This window comes from Centruroides vittatus, unplaced genomic scaffold (genome assembly GCF_030686945.1).
Source record: "Centruroides vittatus isolate TY-2023 unplaced genomic scaffold, ASM3068694v2 scaffold_386, whole genome shotgun sequence".
NCBI lineage: Eukaryota > Metazoa > Arthropoda > Arachnida > Scorpiones > Buthidae > Centruroides > Centruroides vittatus.
In genome coordinates, this window is record NW_027122706.1 from 7,518,031 (window position 1) to 7,541,284 (window position 23,254).

General features: G+C 32.1%; 1 protein-coding gene, 1 long non-coding RNA gene, 1 other non-coding gene and 1 pseudogene across 4 annotated transcripts in view; 2 read left to right on the forward strand and 2 right to left on the reverse strand.

Annotated features, from left to right (window-relative positions):
• The window catches only part of LOC136988848 (uncharacterized), a 56,506-nt gene extending 45,381 nt beyond the window's left edge, over nucleotides 1-11,125 (forward strand). The window contains exon 2 of the long non-coding RNA XR_010882821.1: nucleotides 11,063-11,125. This is a non-coding gene — a long non-coding RNA (uncharacterized lncRNA). The remainder of the gene's footprint in view (nucleotides 1-11,062) is intronic.
• Nucleotides 3,549-4,669, reverse strand: LOC136988771 (putative E3 ubiquitin-protein ligase UBR7; annotated as a pseudogene).
• Nucleotides 11,020-11,125, forward strand: LOC136988933 (U6 spliceosomal RNA). Its single transcript, XR_010882835.1, has one exon. It is a non-coding gene; the product is annotated as a U6 spliceosomal RNA (small nuclear RNA).
• Nucleotides 11,126-18,588: 7,463 nt separating this feature from the next.
• Nucleotides 18,589-23,254, reverse strand: part of LOC136988746 (suppressor of lurcher protein 1-like) — a 210,179-nt gene continuing 205,513 nt past the window's right edge. For both annotated transcript variants that reach the window (XM_067286709.1, XM_067286708.1), the window contains 3 exons: nucleotides 20,477-20,676; nucleotides 19,218-19,268; nucleotides 18,589-19,081 (listed from right to left, as the gene is read on the reverse strand). In XM_067286709.1, coding sequence (XP_067142810.1) covers nucleotides 19,005-19,081; nucleotides 19,218-19,268; nucleotides 20,477-20,676 — 328 coding nt within the window. In that variant the 3' untranslated portion in view covers nucleotides 18,589-19,004. The remainder of the gene's footprint in view (nucleotides 19,082-19,217; nucleotides 19,269-20,476; nucleotides 20,677-23,254) is intronic.

The window sequence follows — 23,254 nt, forward strand, 5'->3', positions numbered from 1 at the left end:
TTTTCTGTTTGTGAAAATTTCTACGTAATTCAAAGGTAATTTTTAATATATGTCTTACACAGCATTACTAATATGATTTTGGAGGTTTCAGAACGTATTAAATTACTTTAAAAAATGAAGAATAATTATATCATTTGATTTCAAGAAATTTTTTATATCTTAAAAATAATTAATTCTATCCCGGGAAACAGTTTACTTTTATCCCGGAAATCCCGGGACAAGCAAAAGACCGGGAAATGAAACTCTAATGTCAGAAATAGATGGTGAAAAAACATCGATGATGATTTTCAGACATCGATACTCCATCGATGTTTATTTAAATTTTCAGTTTTTCCGATTACATTAGAAATGAAATAAAAAGAAAACGATCTTTCCTTTTTTTTTTATTTCTAATTTAATCGGAAAATTGAACTTAAAAGTTTTGTTTACATTTGTTATTGCAATAGGTACCGTACTGTACGCGAGTATAAGCAGTTCTTACAAAAGGATAAATTAAACTGCTAATTTATAAAGGTCTCCAAAATTCATAGAGCTTAATATTGATAGTTTTTATGTGTGCTTTTAGCTCAGACTTGCTCGTTTTTTTATTAATAATAAAGCCAGTCTTAGAAAACAACCTTGTTCTGACGCACTAAAGTTGGGCGTTTGCTTAATGATTATAATGCTAAAAGGCTGAGATTTCGATCAGTATCTTGCATGTCTTTCCAAAATGCCAAGGGCACTGAAATAGCCATGTTTAGGTAATGTTTTAATTAAGAATTTATGGTTAAAGAATTTTCTGATTTCCTGCCACTACTTGTGATTTTTACGTTTCTGTGAGCCCCACAAGTCACTGGTGTCAGCGTCATCATCGTTCTCAATCACTTCACGTTTATAGTTAATGATTGGTTGTGAGTTTTGGGTGTTGATGAAATTTACAGCTCTAGCACAACATGCATTACTTTTAAATTCGACTATCTTCAATAGTGCATCTAGCCAGCGCCGTAACTAGCCTTTTATGCGTCCGGTGCAAGCATCTGTAACTACGCCGCAAAACTATGACCCAAAACTTGGTCCAGGTCATTTCTGCGCCCCCCAGGGTCTACGGGTCTACGCCCTGTGCCTGGGCACCGCTTGCACCGTCCTAGTTACGGCACTGCATCTAGCACTGTTAAATTTCTTCAATCGTGTTCAATCAAATTTTTTTTCTTCAATCGTGGATCCAGCACTGTTAAATACACTGTAGGCCAGTTTTGTTTCAGTGTATTTAAATTTGTAATCCAAATTTTTATAAACACTTCAGATCAACAATTTTCCAACTTGAGTCTCAGAAAAAATTTTACTGAGTACATTAGACAACAAACTCAAAATTGGAATGATCTTACTGATCGCAATAGTGCTTTCTGAAGAAATTTTATTACCAATGCTTAAAAATGGTTTTAAAATTTTAACAGTATCCTGGACCAAATGGAGCTCACATCCAGATAGCATGTCAGGCCCAACAACAACAGTTTCTAATGCTAAGGTTACTGAATCTTTTTTGTCAAAGAAACCTGTTTAGCTTTAAATAGGTTGAATTCCATCTTGTTTCCACATCCTGAATCACTTTCAGTTCACTGCTGCCCAATTTCGATTGCTCTTTCCGTAAAGTTGATGCTTCATTGTTACTTTTATGAAAGTAAGAAACAATGGCCTTTACTTTTCCAATAACTTGCTGTAATTCTGGGACGTCTCTAATTGAATCTTTTACCATTAAATTTAAATTATGGGCAAACAAGATAAGTGTTTGTCTTTTCCAAGAAACAGCTCAACTGCTTTTACAAAGTTAGTTCCATTATCTGTAACGCAACATTGTATATCTTTTTTTCTAATCCCCCAAAATCAATTGCCTCATTTAATTATGTATAATTATTCTGATATGTACTGCAGAGTACATATAATTACCAAGTACATACATACGACTGATGTTTAAAATTCTTGATGAAATGAACTGTTACTCCCCAGTAACTACGGCCGTTCATTAAATCTCTCCATGCATCTGTGGTTAAAGCCATCACATTTACTGCTGACAATTCTTTCTTAATAATCAAAGGTGCTGCATCGAACAGATGGTCAATCTTTCTTTTGATTGTTGTCCGGTGTGGGAACTGATACCTTGGGCAAGCTGCTTTCAAAAAATCTGAAATCCATCTCCTGATACGCTATCAAAAGCCCCGCATCTTTTAAAACAATCGATTATCGATGTTTTCAAACAGTCGTAAACACGATCAATGGACGTATGAAACCATCGATGATAATCGTGCCATCGATGCCATCGCTCAGCGCTACAGGCTAACCTGGCCTCGAAAACAAGGAATGTTCCTTGTTTTTAAGACCAAGTTTTCGTCAACATACGAGAAAGTTGCATGGGACAATGGACAAATATCGCTTATTATGTATGCAGAATAGGCTACAAATCATGAATTTTCTGTTTGTTGATAATGGAATTTGGAATATCCTTGGGATTAGGAAAAGAGAAACATAGACGAAGGGGGGCCACGTGCCCAGTGGCGTGCAGTCCATGGAAGCTGTGGAAGCTTCGCTTCCCTTGTATTTTCTAAAATATAAATACATATTGTGCGATTATTTTCATAAACAAGTTCTTATATCTTTGTTTCATGTTAATGTATCTATTTTAGAATTAAAATAAATAAACTGTTTATTTTTGTAATTTTCAGTATTTGTTTATAATTTTTATGGAAACACAGCTTCCCTATTATCAAATGTCACCGCACGCCACTGACGTGCCTCAAGTGGCTCAATGTACGGACGCCCCTATTAATAACGTATCGGATGCGTAAAGACGATAAATGTTCTCGTTGCTTCAATAGTGAGACCAAGTTCCATGTTTTTTATGAATGTCAACTTGACACGTCTATGTGGAGTTGGTTATGGAGAATAAAAAATACATGGAAAAATGTACAACGTCAACTATTTTAAAAATTTACTGCCGGCTTGCTGAGCCTATCGCAGCTTCAGTAGAGCCCCGGTAGCCAGATTATATTTCAAGGTTCCCGTTGGGCCTCTACAGCTACCTTTTTTTTTTTTTTTCTAACTCTTTCCGCCCTGTGGGCACTAAGAGGGCCTCTTTTAGTAGGCCCATTATGGGTTCGGCCAGGCCCACAATGGGGCGACCGGGTGGTGAGGGACGGGGCCCGACATATCCGAACGGACCACCCCCTACCTTGGAGGTACCGGATTTTATTTAGTCCCTGCTGTACTTTACCCCTACAGCCTATCCCCTACCATCTCTCGTTTGCCCTGTTTCATTAATTGTTTGTCTAACAATATTAAGTCATATTACACAAAATATTTTATATTAATTTGTAGAGAAAACAGGATTATTGATTAGTAAAATCATTTCTCAGTCTTAAGTTAATAAAATTTTTATTATAAGATCTCTTCATTTTTTCTTTTAAAAATTCATAAAAGACTGAAAAAATATTTAACTTCTGTTAATTAAATGTCTAACTTCTTCGCTGCTGTTTGTGTACGTTCATCTGTTCGAAAATTTCCCAGTTATCTTTTTCTCAGACTACCTTATTTGAGTCAGAAAATTTTTTCAAATATTCTTTTAGTTCACTCGTCATACTCATACATTCAAGAATAGCTTCCATTTGTTTCACTCTATCAAGACGTTGAAGCGCTGTCATTCTTTTTACATATTGTGATTCGGTACCGATACTTGCTTTACCTCGTTCTACATATGAATGAACTGTGTCGTCATCATCTAGCAAATATGAGCAATCATGTTGGCGATATAATTCGAAACATTGTAAACACTTGCAGTTTTTCTCTCTATTCATTTTGCCAAAGAGTAAAACCTTTTCGAGGAGAGGAGCCAAATCCATTTTGTAATTGTTTTAAATACAAACCGTATCTGATTTAACCTTAGCAGAAATATTATTTTTCTCCGATAATACAGATTTTGTTTTATTCCAACAGAAACTTCATTACTTTCTTCTGTATCACTATCTGTAGTTTCACATAATACACTTATTTGATCACCATTAATTACATCTTTATGACATTCTGAATAATATTTCCAATTCTTGGAATCTTCAATTTCAACATGTTCGTCAGTTTCTTCTTTTTTCATTTTAATTTCATTGAATAAAATATTATAAGACCATAAAAATCCATGTTTTTCCATATAATCACCACAAATCATTTCACTGTAATCATGATTAGTTGGAAAGTCTTTTCCTAAATGCCTTCCGTAATATAAATCTTCACATATAATACATTGTATCATCTCATCAGGTATATCATCTTCGGAATCTGGATAAGACATAGCACAAATGAAGTATTTGCCATAAAAGTTCTGATTATATTTGTTATTAATATTTGCTGGCTCTTTGGATACAGACGACAATGACTATTTGGAAATCTACTGTTGCTACAATCATAACGAAATTTCCTTTTGGTATAGAGTTCATATAACTCGTGTTCTCCATGACATGCATAACTGCAAGCTAAATAAGTTCCAGCTTGTTCTGAATCAGGAGTAGAGCAAGTTCGACACGAATATAATGCTTGGCGTTTGATATAATCTTGAGAATATGTACAATTTTTATCCTAATAGTGCATTAGCATATTCTTCTAACTCTTGTTCTTCTTCTAAAACGTTTAGCATAGTAATTTCAGTCATCTGTACGTACATTAATCAATACTTTTGACTCAGATTTATCTCGGTTATTCGCCGTTTTCCGTAACAATAAACTGAATAATGCGATGATATATTGCTTCTTTTTAGTTACAATTGGAAACAATTATCGAAAATAAGATTAAATATATTTGTATATACAGTATTTGTGAATTGTATTTATATTTTATTTGCATTAGTAGCTTGCAGTAGTTTTCCTCGGTTTATGATATAAATGATCGTTTGATATTTGAAGAAATATTTTAAAACATTAATTGTATTCTGTTTCAATTTGATCCAATTTGATTTTCGTATCCCCCTTCTAAACATTTATTGTATTTATTAAAATTTGTGAAAAGTGAAAATCTTTGAGAAAATATATGAACAATTAGCAATATCAATCAAGGATAGATGTTGCTAGTAAGAACTAGTGCGAAATGAGGACTAAATTAACAATTAACTTCCGTGACTATGGAGCATAATATATAATTGTAGATAGGATCGGGTTGAATTTGTTAACGGGAGACATCGGAATACAATAGACAACCGCTCGGCCATCTGGCAGTTATAGGCAGTGGCGTAGCTAGGATTCTCCGGCCCGGTGCGGAGCCAGATTTGTGGACCCCCGAAAAAACTTTTCGGGTCTTTTTTTTGTGATTTTAGGGCCCTCATGGGCCTATCGTTTTCCAGGGGTCCGGTGAGGACCGCACCTACCGCCCCCTAGCTACGCCACTGGTTATAGGTGTCGGTATACCATCCGGGCGTGTCGATAAATCTCTGGAATTTTTGGGGATTTATATGTCGGATCCCGTCCTTTACTACTCTCTCAATTATCTGGCATACCCTCCCGATGTCATCGCCAATATTCAATTAATGTCAAACGATAATCTTACTAACTTATACTACAGTATTTTGCAAAATACTTATTTTGACTATATTTTAAAGTATGATTATCAATTTTGTTATTAATCCTTTTCAGTATCCTTTGCTTTTGTTTTATTAGCTTTTTAATTTTGTGCTTTTTATGTTTAATTAACGACTTAATAATCATCCATTCTATCATTTTAACATGTTTCTGTATAGCATTTACATAACTGTAATGTCTCCTACGTCTATCCTTCATTCCATCTTGGTTTTATATACCAAATACTAATACTTCATTTGATAAAAAAGTTGTCGGAACAAATCAGTTTAAACTGAGAAAATTTATTAAAAACTTCTCAATAGAGACCATACATAAAAAGGGTCATCAAAAGTTTCAAGAACAAGTAGTTTTTAAAGAAGGGTTGACTCCTTATGAGACTGTTAATTTCTGATAATGCTTGAAAGGGACGAAGTTTGAAGACACTTTTTATGTATTGTCTCTTTTCAGAAGTTTTTAATAATTTTTTAAAGTATATTTCATGTATACTGTTCATTTAAACCAGGCCTTGCCAACCCGCGGCCCGTCACGTTAAATTGTGTAGCCCGGTAAGCGATATTATATATCTATTAAAACTTTTGTTTCCCGTTGTGTGTTTACCAAAACAATTAAATAAATGAAAATTTGCATGTGTCAATGTTATAATGCGCAAGTGCGAGTACGAACTCTTGGTATAACAATAAAATCTTATTCATTTTGTATTTGTTTCACTTTTTTAAAAGCATATTTGCATAAATTGTGGCCCACCGTAATGTTACGCGTGATCAAAATGGCCCGCGAAACAATTTGGGTTGGCCAGGCCTGATTTAAACCATCTACATAGTGACTAATGGGGCTTAGGCCTTGGCCCCCAACTGTCAAGGACCCACAAAAATTGAATTATTATCATAAATTTTCAATACTTTTTCATTAACAACGAGCACTTATCGTATAGTAAAAAATAGTTAACATTAATAATATAATAATGATGATAATTTATAGTATTATTTGTTTTATTGTAATTAAGGTAACATAATTGCTCAGTTTATACGTTTTGTTAATAATATTTCTTTATTTCTTATGTTTTTTATATAAGATGTAAAGTTTCTCATTTAACACCATTTCATAAATAAATATATTTTAACTCTGATTTTGATGTTATTAAAAATGGATTTTAAACCCCAATTTAAAAATTCTTAATCTAACAAACCATGGAACCCTATTGGACTTCAGTAAACCCTAGGCTCCGATAAACCTAGATTCCCTGAACCATCTATATTCGTATTCAATAAAAATGTAGGGATATTATTCTTTAAATGCAGTAGAGCATCGTTTATCCGACTTAATTGGGGACTGGGGTTGGTCGGATAACTGAAAAATCGGATAACCAAAAAGTATGAAAAAATACATTATTAGTATAGTGTATTAGGCCTGGTTTAAATACTGGCTTCCCTTTCATGGTCGAGCCAGTGCTGCCAGCTAAAACATGCAAAAATTTAACAAAAATAATATTAAAGTAGCCAAGACATGAGCCAAATATTGTAGCTCCACATCACTAGCGGACATTTGAATTTGCCGACTAGAACGCGGTCGGTTAACCGATAAGTCGGTTAATCGGGGTCGGATAATCGATGCTCTACTGTATAAACGTGTATTATTGTTTTAAGCCCTTAGTTACAATCTTTAGATAACATAAATTAATATAATTGCGATGTTTTTATTATCATTCAAACTTTTTGGGGAATTTATTATTTGAGTAACTCCAACTGAAGAGAAACTCAAGGAGAAAAAAAAGAGTCCGAAATGCATTTTGGATACATAAGTATATATTGGCTTATATTTAATTATTTTAATTTTTAATTTATATTATTGTACAGTTTAGATATTATAAATATATCTTGTTTGTAAAATAATATTCATCAGTGTGGTAAACCCTAAATTACTAAAATATTTAGGTTACCATAACTTAACATGGTATCTAAGACCTAAAAACAATAAATAATATATAGAATGACAGGTTAAAATGACAAAAGCATAAAAAGAGATGGTCATTATTTCTATTATTGTGTTCCTACAAACTTCTGTCAACAAATTCTCCAGTCTTACAGAATTAAACATCTTAAACTTTCCTGTAGTCTTAATAATTATTTTATGCACTACACCTCCGTTCTTCAAAGAGAACGATTCCTTTCTTACTTAATTGCTTTACTACAAATTTATACTTTTTTCACCTTTATATTGAACTAGCTGACCCGGCCACGCGTTGCTGTGGCTCAAAATGTATCTATTATAAATGTATAACACTTCCCCGTGGGGAAATTTCAAAAAATCCCTTCTTAGTGTACATTCTCTTGACGTACCCTATTAAAACGCAATCAAAAACGCATCTAAAATAGTATAATAAAAGCCGAGTTCTTCACAGTAAGCATTAATCCCGTCACTTTCCCCGCTGGGGAATATCGAAAAATCCCTTTTTAGTGTATATTCTGTTAACGTAACCTATTAAAACGCAATTAAAAACGCAAAAAACCGCATGTAAAATAGTATAATAGAAGCCGAGTTCTTCACGGTAAGCCTTAATCCCGTCCATCTCCCCCCACGGGGGGGAATTTCGACATGTATATTATATAAAAAACACGTGCGTATTCGAATGCAACGTTGTGTCAAAATTTCAAAGGAATCGGTAGGAACAAACGAACGTTATATTTTATTTATATAGATAGATAGAAAATGATCTGCTTCAGTCCATTCTCACAGAAAAGCATAATGACTCACAGAAAAGCAAACTTAGGTCGTCGGAAGTTAGCGCCATCTGTTGGACATAAAAGCCTTAATCCATATATAAATATATTTTTGAAAAAGGGGAAATGGTGTAGGGGTATGAAAAATAGACAGTTGCCGATTCTCAGACCTACTGAATATGCATATAAAATTTGGTAAAAATCGGTAAAGCCGTTTCGGAGGAGTAAGGTAACTAACATTGTGACACGAGAATTTTATGTATAAGATTCACCTTCCACACGCACGTAATGACTGTTCTGCTTACTTCAACAGAACACTAACAATTTCGCCAAATTGTGTTTAAGCTATTTTATTGATTACAGCAACTTGATTAACTTGCAAGTGTCCGATGCTTGCTGTGATATTGTCGTTTCTGATCTAAATTTTTTATGCGGTTTTTAAATTGAAATTTTACTTTTTGTGAAATGCACATTTTCGTGTATCCGTAAACTTAAATCTCTTAAAAACGAAACCGTCGTTTTCACACGTCGCAACGGCCAACGTTCCCGTTTTCTAACGAATAACGAAAGAAACCAGGCCCTCGCTCATCAAGCATAACGGAGTCGGTTTCACTCGTCTCCATCTTAAAAAAAATGCAAAAATATCCAGTTTCCACTGAGTTACGAAATTTAAATGCTCAAGACGATGAACGATGTTCGATGGAAAAAGTAACAAAATAGAAAGGATAGCAGAGAGTGGTTTCGATCCACCGACCTCTGGGTTATGGGCCCAGCACGCTCCCACTGCGCCACTCTGCTTCTGCCGAACGAAAGAATCTGTCGGCTTTTCATACTTTCTACTTAACGTTACTGAAATTAATTCCCTACCACTAATATAACTAATATCTGATGATGAATATCTACGCAATTTTACACAATGAAGTGGATCTAACAGCAGCTCCAAGTAGCATAATTCGGTATTTTTAATTTCTATTTTTGAACTTCGATGAAAAACACGTTGTGTATCAAACTAGTTTTTTCCTCGTCACTTTGTCTAACTGAAACATTTATTTTACTATGAATGTTTGTTTTCATCTAAGAAGGATTTACGAAACATTCGAGTGTAAATGTAAATAGAAATTACAAATTCTAGACAAAAAATTAGAATATTCACCTGACTGAAAGTTTAGTGTCCATTTTCTCACGAACGACACAGAGTACGAAATTTTTTTGGCCCTACATAAACAGTGCCTATGTATATTTATTATACCCATTTATTATACGAAAAAACGTTTGAGTTAATTTGCCTGAATAATGAGTATAATAATTATACATAGGCACTGTTTATGTAGGGCCAAAAAAAGTTTCGTACTCTGTGTCGTTCGTGAGAAAATGGACACTAAACTTTCAGTCAGGTGAATATTCTAATTTTTTGTCTAGGATTTGTAATTTCAATTTACATTTACACTCGAATGTTTCGTAAATCCTTCTTAGATGAAAACAAACATTCGTAGTAAAATAAATGTTTCAGTTAGACAAAGTGACGAGGAAAAAACTAGTTTGATACACAACGTGTTTTTCATCGAAGTTCAAAAATAGAAATTAAAAATACCGAATTATGCTACTTGGAGCTGCTGTTAGATCCACTTCATTGTGTAAAATTGCGTAGATATTCATCATCAGATATTAGTTATATTAGTGGTAGGGAATTAATTTCACTAACGTTAAGTAGAAAGTATGAAAAGCCGACAGATTCTTTCCTTTGGCAGAAGCAGAGTGGCGCAGTGGGAGCGTGCTGGGCCCATAACCCAGAGGTCGGTGGATCGCAACCACTCTCTGCTATCCGTTTTATTTTGTTACTTTTTCCATCGAACATCGTTCATCGTTTTGAGCATTTAAATTTCGTAACTCAGTGGAAACTGGATATTTTTGCATTTTTTTAAGATGGAGACGAGTGAAACCGACTCCGTTATGCTTGATGAGCGAGGGCCTGGTTTCTTTCGTTATTCGTTGGAAAACGGGAACGTTGGCCGTTGCAACGAGTGAAAACGACGTTTTCGTTTTTATTGCGAATTTTTCTCATTCAGAGATTTAAGTTTACGGATACTCGAAAATGTGCATTTCACAAAAAGTAAAATTTCAATTTAATAACCGCATAATAAATTTAGATCAGAAACGACAATATTACAGCAAGCATCGGACACTTGCAAGTTAACCAAGTTGCTGTAATCAATAAAATAGCTTAACCACAATTTGGCGAAATTGTTAGTGTTCTGTTGCAGTAAGCAGAACAGTCATTACGTGCGTGTGGAAGGTGAATTCAATGTAAAGGTGAAAAAAGTATAAATTCGTAGTAAACCAATTAAGTAAGAAAGGAATCGTTCTCTTTGAAGAACGGAGATGTAGTGCATAAAATAATTATTAAGATCAAATTTAAATACTCTTGATACGAGCAGGCCGAAAATCCAACTGATCTTGGCAGGTTTAACACCCAAGTCGGACGTTGCAGCTATCGCAGGATGTAATGTGTGCAACCATCGATCGTCGCCCAATAACTTATCTGAGAAAATTTCAAGAAATCTCGAAAAGCAATCGTTCGAATTTAAAATGAACCGCGATAGTTAAATCTGCGCGGTGGCTATTAACTGCTATCTGACGATAAACGTAAAAATACCAGTGAAGACGCGAGAGTTGAAGTTGTAGGTATATATAGGGCCGAGCCGTTAGAACTCGGTGTACAACTTCGGTCGTACATATTCTAAAATTGGAACGATACAGAGAAGATTAGCATGGCCCCTGCGCAAGGATGACACGCAAAATCGTGAAGCGTTCCATATTTTTTTAGTGTAACTAATCGAATTGTTTCCGCGACGAAACGAACTTCCCTTACCAGGCGAGTGGTATATCTAAAAACATACGTTTTCCATTTTTTGAAAACTCATCAACGCTTTATTCTTATCGAAAAAAGTGTGTGAATTTAAAACTAATATTCGAAATATTTCTCTGCATTAACTTAAGCTATTTTCAGGAAATACGAAATTAAGATTCAAGTCTTTGAATTAAAATTTTAAAAACTTCAATTGTTTTTATAATTTTAAACAATTAGTTTAGATAATTTGGTTATCTTCGACTTATAGTCCGGTGGGGGTTCCCCGTATCTAGAGGAGGGGACGTCGCTGACTGATAAAGTGTGAGCATTAACCTTAATGGTAGAGCATTCTAGTGCAGTACAGCGGGCACACAAAACGGTATGTCAAGGTAAGAGGGTTGGGTTTGAGAGCGAGGAAGGCGAAGAAGGCTGGTCCCCATTGGGTTGTACTGCCAGAACCCGAGCATATAACTCGGACTGACTTTGTTGTCCAGTTACCTTAATATCACCATAGGTGACCGACCGGTAATGGTTAAAATACAATCTCTTAGTGCTCTGTAGTGCCATTTGGCGAGTTGTAAATATTACATTGGCAGTAGCACGGCCAACCAGCGGTGAGAAAGATGTTTATTCATGAAACGTTGGTTTGTAATAACGAGAGAGTCACAGATAGTCAGTGGTTAGTGAGCTCTAACTATGGGATTAAGAACTGCTACAGCATTGTCAAGGTAAGTCATCTCAGTTACGATGCGTTCAGCGAAGAAAACTGGGCCATAGATTTTCTTATTGTGATTTGACACAAAAGACATTGACTTTCGGAGAATCCCGGACATTTTTAATGGTGTCACAAGGGTTCTGTATATCTCAGATTTGCTCATTGAACGAACTGACTTTCCAACTTAAATAGAATGGAATGGAAAATCTTTATCAGTGAAAACTATATAACCCTCAACCTTTTCCACGTCCACTTACATTTCCATACAGAACTGATGACGTACGATTTTTGTCATTGGATTGCAAGACAACTGCAATTTGTATGGTTTCATGGACAGGCTGTTTACGAAGAACTTTCCACACGGTTGTCTGGGGCAGATGCAGTTCATGACTGGCTCGCTGCTGGACTTCTGTGGGCTTCTCTGATTCTGTCAACATTCGCATCTGATACTCGTACTTTTCGTTTTAATCAGAGAACCAGTCTCTTCGAACTGATGGTACCAACGGTAGATATAGTTCCGATTTAATGAATTTTTACCAATACGTGTGCGGAAATGACGGAAATAACTTTACAGAAAAATTAGAGAAATTAGTTTGAATAAAGGATGATTTGAAACTAAAGACGTGGACACATTAAAAACAAATTTTATAAGACAAGAGACATTTTGAATATACATAATATATATATAAGATCATTTAAAATATATAGAGGAAAAGACACGCAAGAACGAGGAATAACAGCCGTTTTACGCTGATAAGTTTCCACTATAAGATATGCCATCTTGTTGTGGAAAAGAGTTGTGTAGATTGCACTCATATTTAGAATAAAATTTTCACGATTTATACAACGTTTTGAAACAAAATGAAAGCAGAAAAAAAAGTCAATGAATCTGAAGAAATCGATAGTTCAATTTTGAAAATTTTGGATAAGAGGCGTTTTGAAAATAAGTACTTCAATTTATTATAATAAAAATTTAAATTTTTTAAATTTAAATTGCAGTAAAACATGAAAATTTAAAAAAATATTTAACCGTTTAAATAGATTTATTTAATTTAAGTAATGTAAGTATCCAGCTGATGTATCTAATTTGCATTATTCATTTCTGTTATATATAACAATTTTCTTTAAAGTGAAGAGATTACAATGTATTGTTCATAAAATAATTTTTAATATTTTGTTTAGTTTTATATTTCATTTTAGTAAAATAATATGAAAATAAACTGGATTAAAATTTTCTGTACGCTAATGGGCTTTAATATAATATAATAATTTAAAATATACTTAGTTTATAAAGGAAAGAGATTTAGATAGCGTAATTTTGCCTTTATTTATATTGATGTAAAATTTATTTGATATTATGATGCAATATGATAATAAAACTAGAAGCATTTATCTTCATATAGAATAAATGACAAGTATTTAGCAATTGTAATGCCATTCAAGCTTAATATCTGAAGAGTGGGAGTTTTATCTTGATATGATCATGTCATCAATCTTGTTATATCTTTGACATATATTGTATATCATATTTATACATGTATTTAACTACGATAATCATCTTACCGACAAATATTTGGCCATATTTACTACATTAATATTTTATTTAAAATTGCAAAATGTATCATGCGAAATTTTATTTGTAAAGTTGTGTTGTATATAGATTAAAATTTTGTTCTTTTTGTTGTTATTTAGTTCTATTATCAAATAATATATTTTTATTATAAATATCTATTATTAAATAATGGAATTACTTTTAATTCGGTGATACTTCTTAAGTATCAATAGTGAAAGTTCTAAAAATTTTCGTTTCTATATAGTCTAAGACAAAAAAATCTGAAGTGAATATGTAAGGATTCAGAAACAAAAATGAATCATTCTGTTAACCACTGGTTTGAAACCCAAGCATTACGTAGTGATTTTGTAAACATCTCACGTAACACATCATACCGATTACCCACCCATATCTGTACTATGTAATTAATGGACAGCTCCTAAACTAAACACATTACTTAGTATTGTTTCAGAAATCTATAAGTTAATGAACGCGTGATAAACGACTTCACAAGTCAGTTCTTGTTCATACGATTTCTTACCAAAGAATATAAAGATAATTATTTTAATTTAATATTAAAAATAAGATTTTGTGAATTTTTTTATTTTAAAAGCTATGAAATTTAATAAAATATACTATATTCGTCATATGAAATATGATTGGATTTACTTAGTGGTTTAAGACAACGCAACACATGGGCGATCTGCCAAGGAGATGCCTTCTTTTTATGGAAAACTGGCTCCTGTTTAGGTGTTAGATACGTGAAAAAAACTTGGAAAACTTTACGTGGCTAGCCCGTTGATGAGGCGTGAACCCAAGATCGTTACCTGTGTTTAATGGTTTTATTCACTAGGCCATGGTGGTCTTGATGGACAAATTTAGTAACTTTACGTGGAATCGTTTGTGAAAAGTAAAAGTTAATTTATATAGTGAATCAAATTATAGTGTTCATTTATATTTTCTAAATTTTTATAAAGTAAGAAATAAATGTTTTATATTTTAATTGATAATGTTAAAAACTAAAGGATCGTCTGTAAATAACGTAACACTATTTTTATACTTTTCAATTAGCCTACCATCTCTTTCCCTGTAACGCTGTTGTACTGTACATACCCACCTTCGAAATTACGTAACGGATATCCTCGATCGATTCCTTAATTGTACTAAAGAATAATATACAGCGTGGAGTATCAAAGGTTACAATATTTTATTAATTACACTTCATAAACAGTACGGTTGGCATGCAACACTTCAGAAACAAAAATGAATCGTTCTGTTAACCAAGTCTAGAGACTTGGTTAACAGAATTACGTAATGCATCATAACGATTACCTGCATACCTACCCACCCATATCTGCACTATGTAATTAATGGACAGTTCCTAAACTAAACATATTATTTAGTATTATTTCAGAAGTCTGTAAGTTGATGAAAGTGAAACACGACGACTTCCAAAAGTCAATTCTTCTTCAGACGACTTCTTAGCCAAATTTTCAAACATGAAACCTAGAAAATTCGGTTTTTCAGAAGCGATATTTATATTAATAGTATATAGTACACGGTGTTTAAACTTTGAATTGAAGTAAAATAAAAACTATACAAGTAATATGATGGTAATTGTTTTATTTTATAGTGTATCTAGTGGCATTACACATGAAAAACAATATCATTTAAATTGTCCCCACGTTTGCGCATGATACGAATACGATTAATCCAATTTTCGATGACTCTGGCCCCCAAATCAGGCTGTATTTAGTCTATAACACGAATTATATTAGCTTTCAGGTCATCAACAGCTTGTGGCTTGTTAGAATAAACAAGGGATTTAATGTGATCCCATAAAAAGTAATCCAACGGAGTTAAGTCACTAGATAGTGGTGGCCAAGTGATGGTCAGTAGGATTTAATTCTTGTATTAATTGAATTTTATAAGGATGTAGAGATAAATGTATGTAGTCTTTACATGAAATTCATCAAACAGATGTTGAGAAACGTTTAATTATCGAGAACGTCGCGGAATAGATAAATTCGGATTTTCGTTAACGCTTTCTCTAACAGCGGCAACATTTACTTTACTTCATACCCCAATTTCAACACGAGGAACCGCAATTTTTCCACGATGGTTTGTCAAGCATTATAGAACAGATATGTGAATTACCCTGACAATCGAATAAAAACTGTGCTGTGAAAGCCATCTGTAACAGTTTAAAGTTCTATCTCTCTTAATGTTAACCCTTCAGTTGTAAGATAGAATTTGAAGTTTGAGTAAACTTTATTATATAATTTCTATTATAATTGGCAAAATATTTTAATGACTTTAAAAATGTTTTTTCCAGAATTTTAAACGTTAATTTAGATTTGCATTCAGCAAGTAAGCTACTTATAACTAAATAGAATAACAGTGATTCAGTTAATGAAAACAATCTACATTTTGTTAAGTTTAAACGAATTGCAAAATGTAGATAGAAAGTTATAGAGAAGAAATAAAATAAACGATTCAATACAAAAACTTGAAAATCCTAACAATTAAGCCTACTCTTTGATCATAATTTTCATCCATGTTTAAGGGATTCAGTGGAATAACCACGGATTATCCAATATCCTAGTCTGTCCAAAACAAAATTACTTTGTAGAATCCTATAAAAAGTTTTAGCTTGATGACTTTTATCCACAACAAGAATTTTTCGATAAAACCGATTCTGAAAGATGTTAAAATTAATCCTACAGGCTTATACTGTAATTCGGGAATAAAATTTTTTTCTTTTATATGTAAACTGCTAAAGTTTTTTCTGACTTGCTAAAAAAGGCCCTCTTAGTTTCCACAGGGCAGAAAGAATTAAAAAACAGCGCAAATGAATTACACAGCGAATATACAGTATATTCAATTAAAGTTTAGTGTTCTTAAACACTTTTTTACCATACTTTTTCGTGGCGAATAAATCTTTCAATCAAGATCATTGTGGATTCTATAGGGCCCACATTAGGGATGAATGGATGGGAAGGGAAGGGACCCGACATATTCAGGACGAATTACCCACGAAATGTTTTTGGGGTTTTCGACCTGTCCAGATTAGTTTCTGGATTCCCGAAAGCGGTAGGAAGATATCTTAACACCTGTGGTTTTCAGCTGGATCGTAGCGGCACTAGGGTGCCTAAAGACACTTTAAGTGCTCTCGCAGAATAGTGCTGAACATCACCATAACATTTCATACGTATATTACTAAAAGTATGAAAAGCACAATAGCTTTAAATTGAAAAAGAAGTAGCGGTGCTGCAAGAAACAAATTACCAAGTTGGTGGTGCTACTAAAAATTTTGAAAAGTACCGCCTTAAACACTCAGTCATGAAACCAACAATTTTTGTGTAGCATTTATAAAATATATAAGGCTGTAATTAATCTCTTAAAGCTCATATTTAAAACATTATTTTTAATGTCTTAACGTTCAACGTTCAAATAAAACGAAAATTTCAATTAATTATCTTTAATGGATTTCATGTAAAATTGAAATTCACGTAATAGTAAAAACTTATGAAACAATATTTTAGTTTGAATTAATAAATTTAATTTAAAATCAATTCATGTTATTTTTTGATGTAGTTTCTGTATTTAAATATTCATAACGATGAAACTTTTAAAGAAAGAAAAAGACAATTTTCACGTACAAATTTGTCTTTATTTAAAAAATTGTTCCATCTAATTTCTCAGACAGACAGATAAAAATATATCTCTTTTATTATTAGTCGTTAACGGTCGTAGAAAATGGCATCGGTAAGCGACGAATGGATGCATGGAACCGTTTTAGTGATGCTTTCTCTAAGTCCGTTAGGGACTACGGTAACTGTTGAGGCACGTTTAGATTTCCAGTTCTTTGAAGAGGTAAATTGGTGCTCGGTGTTATATACCCGATGACAATGAAAAGAGATGAAGTTCGAGTAACAAAGTTTTCTTTACTATACACATATGTACCGAAGTTTTCCCCTTTTCCTCATATATAAGTTTGTACGTGAAAGTTCAAGGCACGAAGTAATAAAAAACATCTTATTGCTCGGGACGAAGTCCTTTGCCTTTGGATCCTGTGGGAATGATTGGCCAAAATGATAGTTATATTCAGATTATCGGATGGCATATTTCCATCTTGCATTAATGCATTCTTTACGTACTTCCCTGAATCAGCGGAGCGAAAAATTGCGTCGCCATCTGTTGGACAATAAAATCACTATATAAGTTTAATCGAAAATACTAACTTACGTTCAATATCTATATATAAAACTACGTACGAACACGTTAAATCGAAAATAATATGAATAATATATTTACAAAATATCGATCTTAATAATTCGCTAAAATGCCATTAATTTATTTTAATTAGTTAAGCAAATTCTTTATCGAAATTCGATTGTCATGGCAATACTTACTACCTATCGATTCCATTTACTAAATGCAGTCAATCAGTTTCTTTTGACAAACTTTGATTTCCTTTAATTATCCGAAAACCATTAATTAATTTTATCACAAATTGATTAGTTTGATCTGGATAATTAGCTTTGCTATTTTTTAATTTAATTTTTTATTTTTAATGGCTAATTAATTGCCATATTTTCCAGTATTTTTAACAGAAAAAAACATATATTATATCATAATTATTTCATAAAAGTAAAGATTTTTTATCAAAATATTCTGTAAGTTATACATCATTTTATATTATTAATATATTATATATTAATATAAAAGTACCATAAATTATGGTAAAAGAATTAATCTCTTACTGTATATATGAACATTATTTTCACATCTGGCGAAATATAACGTTGACAAAAATGGACTTTCTTTATAGAAATGTAAACAAGGAATGTTTCTCGTTAGAAACACTTTTCAGAGACATTTTTCTATAAAATAAAAATAAAATATATATTTAAAAATTATTAATATTTTATTAATTTAAGAATTTCGAGGTTTCACTTATAATTTTCGAAATGATCACTTTATATAATTAATAAAGGGAAAGGAAGTATTATTAACTCCATTATATAAGAATAATTAAAATCAATTAAATAAATATAAATTTCCTATTCTCGAATAATAATAATAATAATATAATATATAGATGAGTAATATATAAAACAAACATACTCATAATCGATTACGCAATTCGATAATATTTTTCGGAGGAAAAATGAATCCACGTGTTCCGTAGATAGGCCATATTTGATATATCCATTACAAAATTTTTTCTGTTTTTTTTTTTAATATGTCTAATTTTTATAAAATTGTCTAAAGGTCTGATAATATATTTGAATGAAACTTTTGAATGCGAGTCCAGTAAGAAAAGACTTGAAGGTGAACATGAGGGAAGGGAATGCGAAATCTGGTGATGTTGTGTAGATGATGTATGTATATATATAATCTCCACTTCTCCATTCTATTCTCGATGAGTTATGTAGCACCAAAACAGCTATAATCTCATTCCTGGTCTTTCTGACACTGGAGAGTTCTGTGATGGCGACAGTATCGTCTATAAATCTTCTCAGTTTGATATCATTGTAATATGACGTCCGGCGACAAGTCTTGATTGCAATCGGGTGCTTTAACATACCCGTTCGATCGAGTGAATGATGAAGTATAGTGATATAACAGTGACTATATGGAACCACACCGATAATTCTAAAACGATAATAGTTATTTTATATACAATAAAATATTAAATTTTTGAAAATTTAAATGGTATTAAACTTTAAAAAAAATGTTCAAGATGTGAGAGTAAGATTATAAGCATTCAAAATTAAATAAGTAGTCTTACTTGATGTTAGTGAAGATGTAGCTGATCTTATTCTTTTCACGGTAAACGGATCTAGAAAGAAAGAATTAAATAACTGATCAATGGATACTCGATAGTATTCTTAGGGGAATCTGAAAATTTACTTTTGTTACTAAGTGTTCTTAGTTGTTTAACATTGCTCGAATGGTTTAATGGTTGTTTCTGGTTCTTTTAATGACTTTCGTTGCGACATTAAAGTGAATAAAGCTTTAACGAAAAATTATGTTCAATGATAAGAGCTTTAACTAAAATAATCATTACAAATAATGCTATCAAAGTAATCGTATCGAGCTACGTTAATATTGAAAGTGAATAAAATGTTATTATCCTAAGTAATTGGCAAAGAATGTTTCTTTAAAAGATTTACTAAAAAAATTTCTTAAGCCATTTCATGTATTTAAATCTAATATAATCCTAATACATTTTTATCTACATATGTCTATCCTTAAAAGTTTCTAATAATTCCGAAGAAAAATGATTTTGTAAAATATTATAATTTAAATGAAGAATTTTACAGTTTCTGAACTAAACTACATTATAAGTGCTTTAAAGAAATGAATATGCTTTAGGGAAAATTTCAGTTAAATTGTGTAAATATGAAAAATTAAATTTAGAGAAACTTTTTCCTATTTAAAGACACGAAAGTAATTTATGTAAATTCTCTAATGATAGTAAAATTACTGTAGATCTGTTTAATAACTTTAAACCTATACAGATTAAAGTAGATGTCTTTTTCACGAAACATTCTATTTAGTACTTTTAAAACAATACAATACTGCCATAGAAGCAATTACTTCTATAACTACAAAACGTTTTAGTAATTTTATTTACTAAAAGAAATTTTCTGTATTAAATCATTTGATCAAATGCCTGCAATGCAACATGAAAAGAAAGATTTTAAAGTTCAGAAAGAGAAAATAACTTTTAGTTGATAGAATCAGTTTGAAAAGAAATATAAATAGAACCGATATCGAAGGAAAAATTCGGATCTATTAAAATAATGAGAAGAGCAAAAGAATCGAATTTCTTTAAAACACAAAAGTTTTTTTGTGTTTGTTATTTTGAGAAGTTTTCTAAATAAAATAAATATTTTCTACAAAATAATCCGGCTAATTCTCAATAATATCTTATTATTTTATAACTGTTTCGTAAGATTATAAAAATTGAATGCAGCATATCAGCAATAAAGATTTAAACAATTTTATCGGTTATAGAATTTATCTTATAGAATAATAACTCACCAACTGCATTTCTGAACTGGTAAAAAGCTTCGAATCCCGTACCGTCAAATCTATCGTTAGATTTAAAAGTCATTCTAAAGTATTCGCCTTCGGAATTAATAACTTTAGGTTTTTTTAAGCCGCAGAATCTCGGAATTTTTTTATCCACAGAACGAGAATTCGAAAATTCGACATAATCACTAGCTGTATCCATTGTACAACTGAAATTAAAAAGAAATAATCAAACAAAAATCAAAATGAATTCATTTTATATCTATAAATTTAATTACAATATCGATCAGGTAAATTGAATAACTTATAAAATCCTATAAAAAAATATTTATTTTTAAAAATTAAAACACTATTTCACTACGGACCTTCCAAAAATTGTAAAAATCGTTTCATTCACGATATCGAAACATGCGAACGCTTTTCATTGACCGACAAAGGTTTCCATACCAATCCATAGATATAAAAACCTGTGTTAAGATGTTCACTTTTATAAGCAAAATAGTAAATTTTCGACAGTTAACACCACATAAAATGCCAATAATTGTTGATTTGAATGATGAAGATTTATCCTCTCTCGAAATAGCACAGAGAGTGCATTGTCATTAATCAATAATTATGTATTTGTTACAAAGGAGACATAAACATGGCAACATTGAAAGAAAAGCTGATCAGGAGGTAAACGTGTGAATACGCCGTGTCAGGAATGTTGAAGCTTCTTACCCTGAGAAGAACACACTGTTAGTTTTTCCGAACTAAAACAGAGTGGGAAGATCAGATAGACGTAAAAGTGAGTGCACGAACGCGACGGTTGCTTCTGCAACATGGGTTTAAGAACCTACGGTCTACATAAGAAACCATTACTCACGAATAAAACGCTTAGAAAATCACTTATCTGGATTAAACAGCATGCGGGCTGGGGTATTGATAAGTTGGATTTTATTATGTTTTCAGATGAATCCAAATTTAACCTGCACGGATCTGATAGTAAAACCCTATTCTTGGCATTGAAAAGACAAAGCCTATAATAGAAATTGCTTCATGCAGATAGTAGTTTCCGGTGAGTGAAATGATGTAGCATGCATATCCTGTAAAAGTGCTTGCAGACTACTCTTTATAGTCTGTGAGTTCAGAGTGCTACAAAAATATCTTATCTGCCAAGCTAATTCCAACAATCAAGCAACAATTTTGTGATACAATATCCTGCATCTTTCAACACGACTCCGGGCCGTCAAGACAGCGAGCAAAGTATAATGTGTTCTTTCTCGGTTTATTAGCATTATTGTCACTTAAACTGACACATAAATTGTAATTTAAGTTTAAAAAATTTCTACAAGGTGTCCAGATCAGATGCCTAAGCTGGCAGATGACAGTACTGATCTCAATACCATCGAGAACTGTTGGCATATTGTGGGCTCGAAAATTGCATCCAGGAGGCCTGAAAATAAAAAGCAACTGCAGAAATGTATTAGAAAAGTTTGGTATCGACAGCTTAGTATAGAATACTTAAAGAAACTCATCCACTCTATTCTGGAGCACTGCAAACTTATTATTAAGGCTTGAGGTAGCCTATAAAGCATCAGGATTCGATTTAACGACAAATAACTGTTCATGTTAGGTTTTTCAAATTTATTTACGCTGCGAATCACTTGTTTGTTCCATAACTGTGAACACCAAGTTCTTGCGACAGTGCTCATTGTATTGGTGAAGGTTTTGATGTGAAATGAAACTTCAGTTCAATGTAGCATTATATGTAACAAATTGCAACTTTCTTTTTCTTTATTCTTCTGAGGTTCTTTTTGCACTGCTTATGTTAGTACTAAAATCGAGGTTATTGTTTAAATATGCACTTTGCACTGTATTGAGCAAGTTTTGATATAGACCTATATCATAGAAGATTCAGTTTCCGCGGCTGCAACTGTATATTGCTAAATTTGGAAAGCTTTTGCTACTTTAGAAGATTTAAAATAATAAAATTTGTAAGTAATCAATGTTTCGGTTGTCTTAATTTATAACATTTTATGAAATTTTATTTTTTAACAGTTTATTTGCTTTTAACTTTTCATAGCATATTTATTATATTTTATAATCCTCAGAACTTTTTGAGTTAAAAAATTATTGCAGTTCAAATGTTTTAAAAATATTTAAGTAATATTTTTTCTTAAATAAATATGTTCAAATATTGCATATTTTAAATGTTAAATTTGAATTTGTTATGAGAGAAAAAGAAAATCATTCATAACTAAATTCAAAAATTAAATTAGAAAATATTAAATCTTTTATCATAGATAACTGCTGGAATTATTCATTACTTTGATTTATACTATTGTAATTTCAAAAATTTCATAACTTAGATCGATAAATCACGAAATATTTGAATAAATTTGCTATTTTTGTTGGGATAACAATTTGAAATAAGTTTAAAGTGCAACTATTGAAAGGTAGCTTCTTGGTTTGATTTCGACCAGTGTCAAAGAATGAGCAACTTTTCCAAAGAGAAACAATAAGAAATCTTACGTTGTAATAAAACTGTCAGAAAACGAACTGATTTATCATCTTTCATCAGTTCAAACCAATTGTATACACAACGGAATCTCATTCGACTTCTTTTCCTGTAATAAATAGCGCACCAAACTATTCACTGTGCTTTCGATGGTTTTTCATTTTGAACTTTGGCCTACTTGTTCTTTTTTCGTACTGCCTTCCTTACCAATCTTGTCTCCTTTCTTACTATATTTTTAACTCTTCCGAGAAAAAAAATGAAGAAATCAATTTAAAAAAAGAGAAATA